Source organism: Chrysemys picta, chromosome 18 (genome assembly GCF_011386835.1).
Source record: "Chrysemys picta bellii isolate R12L10 chromosome 18, ASM1138683v2, whole genome shotgun sequence".
Taxonomy (NCBI): Eukaryota; Metazoa; Chordata; order Testudines; family Emydidae; genus Chrysemys; species Chrysemys picta.
This window is the reverse complement of record NC_088808.1, coordinates 24,886,304-24,892,303: the sequence shown is the minus strand read 5'-3', so window position 1 is coordinate 24,892,303 and position 6,000 is coordinate 24,886,304. Positions and strand designations below refer to the sequence as shown.

The 6,000-nt window shown below is 46.4% G+C and overlaps 1 protein-coding gene across 5 annotated transcripts in view; it reads right to left on the bottom strand.

Moving 5' to 3' along the window:
• The window catches only part of PBX3 (PBX homeobox 3), a 167,477-nt gene that overhangs the window by 6,835 nt on the left and 154,642 nt on the right, over positions 1-6,000 (bottom strand). For all 5 annotated transcript variants that reach the window (XM_065572121.1, XM_005279423.5, XM_005279422.4 and 2 more), the window contains one exon: positions 421-586. In XM_065572121.1, coding sequence (XP_065428193.1) covers positions 421-586 — 166 coding nt within the window. The remainder of the gene's footprint in view (positions 1-420; positions 587-6,000) is intronic.

The following is a 6,000-nucleotide window of genomic DNA, read 5'->3' as shown; positions in this document are numbered from 1 at the left end:
TATTCCCCTCTACACCATTTCATTCGTCACTCAACCTTTCAAGCCTTCAACGCAGTGTTGAACAGCCATGGAGCTCTGCTTGACTTCTTCTTTAAGTGGGGGAGAAAACACTGCGGAAACAGCTACGGGACAAGGAAACTGCCAAGAAGCTGACACTGGCCGTGACTTCTCAAAAGTGCTCAGCATTAGCCAGACTCCATTCCCACTGAAGTCGACTGGCATTCTACCATGGACGTTAATGGGGCGGTTAAACCAACACCCGACATTTCTTAGAAATCCCACTCTACACTCTTACATGATGCCACGGCTAAGTCTGGACATTCTGAACCAAACCAAATTCACTGCAAATCCTTCCCACTTGGCTTTTCAGGATGTTTTCATTTACTGGGCTGGGTGAATGAAAAGGCTCCTGGTACGTACCAGAGTTTGGTGTGGTGGGGGAGTTTGTCTGGTTATTCTGGACAGCTGCTGCCACGGCATGTGCTGCAGTCACAGCTGTTTTTGCAGCGTAAAGATTGGCTTCTTCCTGAAACTTCCCTATATTCTTCTTGTACCTGATTCTCTTATTGCCAAACCAGTTGGATACCTATTGGTTGGGAGGAGAAAAAGGGAAAAATAGTCAAGCCTCTAATAGCGTTCGGCAGGAAGAGGTGAGATCGCTTCCAAATGTCAAGTTTGGGTCCATCAAAAATACACAATCCCCAGCCTTCAATCGAATATCCGCTAGGTACTCAGACTAACTAAGCAATAATCAAGGATCAGTTGAGTATTATTATAGATATGAGCATGACATGGTTCAGTTTGTCTCTTGGCAAAACGAATACACAAGGGGTTACTCTTATGACAACGTGCATCTTGGAGTTTGCTGTGCAGTTAGCATGGTTTTGCCTACTGTTAACAACAAGGCATTTGTCAAGCAAATGAACACTAGAACCACTGAAGGGAGGTAAAGGTAACATTTGATTAAGTGAAAGACAGAGAGAGCTGGAAACGAATGCAATTGTTCTTTATTTTTGGGCTGGAACAACCTTGGCAGCCCTACAGTTGGAGTCGTGTTTGGTCTGCTGAAAATGAAAGGAACAATATAAATCAATAATGGATGAAAAGTTGCTTTGTCATCTCCCTTTGAAGATACTGCATGGATGCCAAGATGGCTGATAAGGCTCTAACTATTAACCCATGCAAAGGTCATGGCTGGAGCAGCTTAAACAAAGCCATTGAGAAATCATACAAACATTTCTAATTTCAGCCTTTAGAATAAAGTTCTTAATTAATCATCACAGTTCATTACAGATGCGGTGCCATCAAGAAAATGCCTTGTTCCATGAACATAGCTATTTGCACTGTGTTCATGCCGACACTCTGCAATGTAATTCTAAAAGGAAACGGGTCCCTAACAATGGAAATCTGCAGTTTACAAGATTGTATGGCAGTCGCTGACGTGAACACTGCCATGTTCACTTAGAACATTCAACTTCTGGACTTCACCCCCTTGTACTCATCGGGCTCGCTGCATGTCCTTTGTTTAGTTATGAAAAGATTAGTGCAACTTCATAGTCACAGATAAACAACAGTTATCACTGTCTGATGATTTTAAAACATATTCAAAAACTAAATTTCTCAGATGATCATTACTTTATGACACTAGTGCCTAGAGGTCTGGAACAAAATCAGGGCCCCATTGTCCTGCACTTTGTACAAACTCATAGTAAGAGACAGCCCCTGCCCCAAGAGCTTATGCTCCAAACAGACAAGACAGGCAAAGGGTGCGAGTATTTATTACTATTGCCCCCATTGTACAGATGGGAATGAGGCACTGAGAAATTTTCTCCCCAGGTCACTCTGGCAGTCTGTGGCCAGCAGGGAATTGAATTAGGGTCTCTTGAAACCTAGTCTGCTACCTTAAGCACAAGCCCAAACTCCCGCCCTTCCCTTGGAGGGAAAGCCAGACTAGCAATGGCATGTAGAAATTTCACTCCTGGTCTTTGTCCACATCTAAGCCCCATCGGTAGTGACTGCAAGTCTGACTGCTATTTGGAGGCCTATGCACAACAGAAAGATATTCAAAATCCAACCAGCTGAATTCACAGTCACCGGCACTCTCGTAAAGGAAGATATTCCCTGGGTAGGGAACAAGAATTTTTGTCCTATTAATGATGACTTTCAGAAAACAACAGTTACCGATAAACAGAAATCTACCAATTTTCCATTTTTGGCCAAGGCTGAGTCTGTTTTAGAAGAAGGTCTTTTCAGAGCAAACCCTGTAAGGACTGGGATGGAGTTACGTGACAAACACAGGCCTCGTGGGTCACAAAGGCTGGTTTGGTGGTCTCTGCTGTGTCCCTAGATGCATGCCTTCTCCTGCCTGCCTTTCCATGAATCATACGGGCTGCAGTCAGGTCTGTTTTTTATTTCCATTCACTTGCTAGGGGCCCACGGTCCAACAGAGTCCAACACCCACTGAAATCAACGTGAGTCTTTTAACTGACATCAATGGATCTTGGAGCAGTGCCTTAAACTTCTAACTCCTGTTTCCATGATACCAGATATGGAGTCATGACCATCAGCTGATGCTGCGCTTGGTTTTGTTTGTTTGTTTTTAAATAACCATGTGGAACATCCCTTGACACAAAGGAAATAGCACCCATCTGTACAGACACAGGAACCCTGCACAGCTCCTTCCCTCTCATAAAAAGAAACAGAAATCCCCAGGAATTGTACTTCTGCCTTCCACGCTGTAGGATATGGATACAAGTGACTATAGCTCTCGAATGCTATTCCATTTAAAAGGACAACACATGGAACAAGCAGAACACAGCTGTATCGTATAGCTTGATAAGGCAACCTGGTTATAGGGAGGAGATTTTAAAAATGCCAAAATTATATACCATACAGCGGGAATTTAAGATAATTAATGAAAAGCCTCCAGCTTTAAATGTAATAAGGAAAGTGTGCCTTATACTTCCTTTTCCCTGGACAATACTCCATTGTATTCTATATATTGCACTTAATATTACCTTGTCAGTCAGGGAAGCAATAATACATTAATGAAACCCAGCAAATAATTATTGTAGACAATCAGATTACAGCTTTATTAACGGTTTCATAATTGAGGAATCTCTGTACATCAACGATATTGTCCGAGGATGTGTAAGAACCCTCTGTTTATGCCCACCTCTGGACCAATCAAACAACAGCCATCACTAATAAAGGTTTATTTAATTCTCACAGTAAAATTTTAATATCACCAGCAGCCTGGGGAAGCCTCAGCGAGTGGATTTGCTTGACATCAGATCGTTTCCATTCTGCTAGTCCCAATACTTCTTAATCTTTAATATCAAGGCAATTAAAATTAATGGCCACTCATCCAAAGCCACTGTGGGCAGTGTTTCCTTGACATCAATTGTTTGATGGGATTACCTAGAGGTTAAACTAACAAGCAAGGTTTAATTGGAAGCAATGAAAGGAGCAGTGATCATACGTTATGTTTAACCTGCATACCACATCTAAATGAATATCTGAGAAATAGTTTAACATTTTTTTAAATTAAAATCTGCGCTCAACACTTGGGTTAGGGTTTCACCGGTCACCTCCGGAAAAGTCTGTTTCTGACACTAAAATCAGAATTCATGTATATATCTCGCCAAGCCCACCCACGGATTGTTTTAGAAAATCCTTCATCAAATAGATTTGCAGTTGAGCTGTAGTGGAGTCAGGTGCTTGCAGTCTAGAGACGCTAATAAACCAAGGTCTTGGCCACACATGGACAAACTGACATGTGGACAGAACAAGGGAGGGTCCAGGGGGTGAGCAAGTGAATACGAGTAGGCACGTCAGCTCTGAGCATGGCAATAATTGGGCCCTGCTCCCACTTGCCTCCAGCTGCTGTGATTTCATCGTTTCCAGGCAGGCCCTTGGTGGTGGCGGATGCGCACAGGCTCGGAGGGCCGTACAGGCCAGGGCTCTCTCTTAGCCAGGCTTTCGGCTGGCTTCCTGGTGCTCGTGTTTGTCTGGGTCAGCTGTGTTATTCCCAGGGCTCACTTGGGACTTGAGCACCTGCAGCTCCCACCGGAATCAGGGTTTGACTCTTCTCCCTCCAGCTCAGTGACTATCTGCCTCCCACCCCATGGGAAAGCACATGTGGCACATAGGCTGCACCCCTGTGCGGGGTCCCTCCTGGCTGCAGCTTTTCCTAGCACACCTGGGCTGTTTTCCAGCTCCCGCTGGAGCAGGGTCTGGATTTAGGAGAGGTTGGAAAACCCTGACCTGCAGCTGAACCCTTGGAGGCTGGTAGTAGGAGCAGCAGAGATCAGGCGGGTGATCCCTGGAAGCAGAACTCCAGCACTGACCGAGAGAGCCCCCAATGGCAGCATCAGTTGTCCACAGCACGCTGCATAGTCAGTTCTGGCAGCACACCCCAGCGTGGGAGCTGCTGTGACTCCACCTGGGTAGCCCCACACCAGGCTCTCACTGGCACCGGGTGGTCAGGGGGTGGCGGGAGGCCTCTTTCAGAACAGGGGATTTAGGAGTTAACACCCATGCAGCAGTTCACACCTCGCAGAGCTATAGTTTCAGGCAGTCTTCAGACTCAGGCAGGCGTCTGCATCAGTTACGCTTGGTTTGTGTTTTCAAGCTTTACAAACGTGATGGCTAGAGCCTCACTTCATTTCGTTACAGGACATCTGAGATTCTGACCTAATCACTTGACTCCTGGAGCTGGGGCCCTACTCGTGGACACAGAGTGGCTATGCCTTAATACGGCCCTGACTGCAGTCTCATGCTCCCTGTCTCAGCCTATTTGGAGGAGGGGGAGGCACTTTCAAAGCAGCAGGCACCTGCTACAGGAAACATTCATTCAAAGTTTGCTTGAAAGGTCTGACAGTGACTCATGGACAAACATGTCAGTGGATATTAGGAACAGAGGAAAGTTTGAGCACTTTGGATCTGTGCTGTGGTATCCGGGAATCACTGACCCAGGGAGGAGAATCCCATGACATGTATGAAATTGTTTCCAATAAGAGAATAAAGGTTTTCCTATCCAGTGAGACCATTAAAAATTCCCATTCGCTGCTCCACGTAACACAAATGGCTTCCTTATCTCCCTGCACTCAGAACAGCGGATACTCCAGTGCCACGTGGGGGTGTCTGTCCATACAGGTGGGCACCGAGTGCTGGAGGTGCTCGTGATGCGGGGAGATCAGTAAACATTTCAGTTTAAGATGAGAGAACCTTTCGGCTGAGCAGGTGGGTGCATGAAGTACTCCACAGCTTAGTCTGAAATCAGGAGTTTCCATATTGCAACCCTCTGTGCTCTTCTGGAAGGGGGTATATTTTAGACTTCGTTTATGACACTGCTAAGACGTTCCTGGTCACCAGAATTACTCTCTTCACCCTCTTTTAATGACCACCTCAGAGCAGTGGGCTCGCACAGGAACAGTGGCTCCATGCAATGAGCTCCCTGTGAAGGTTATCAGGGATCTATACCATTCGAAGCTCTATGCCTCACCCCTGCTACGAGCGGCAGTAACGGTTACACAGCAGCATGACGGCTTCGGTTACCAGCTCAAGTCTTGGCAGGATGGGCCCTGGGACAGGCCCAGGTACAGGCAGTATTTAATGGTACAGGGTAGAGATCAGGAGAGTTGCAGAAGCAGGGCTAGCCCATAGAAAGCCACCACTGATCACAGGCTGGTCAACACCGTCCTCTATTCCCCCTCCACAGGGGACAATGGGGGAAGGGAGGCTGTAGACCTGCCCTCCCCTCCATGCCTGGTAAAATTGTGTGGCCGGCCAGATTGCGCACCAGACTGGAATCCAGGAGACCTGCATTCTAGTTTTGCCTGTGCCACCAGCCTGCTGCGTGACTGTGGGCAGGTCATTTCCCCTCTCTGTGGCTCAGTTTCACCATCTCAAAAATGGGGATAATGGCGCCGGACTCCTCTGAAATCTGCAGATGCAGGGCTAGATGATATTATTAGAGAATGAAGTAATCACGAAGAA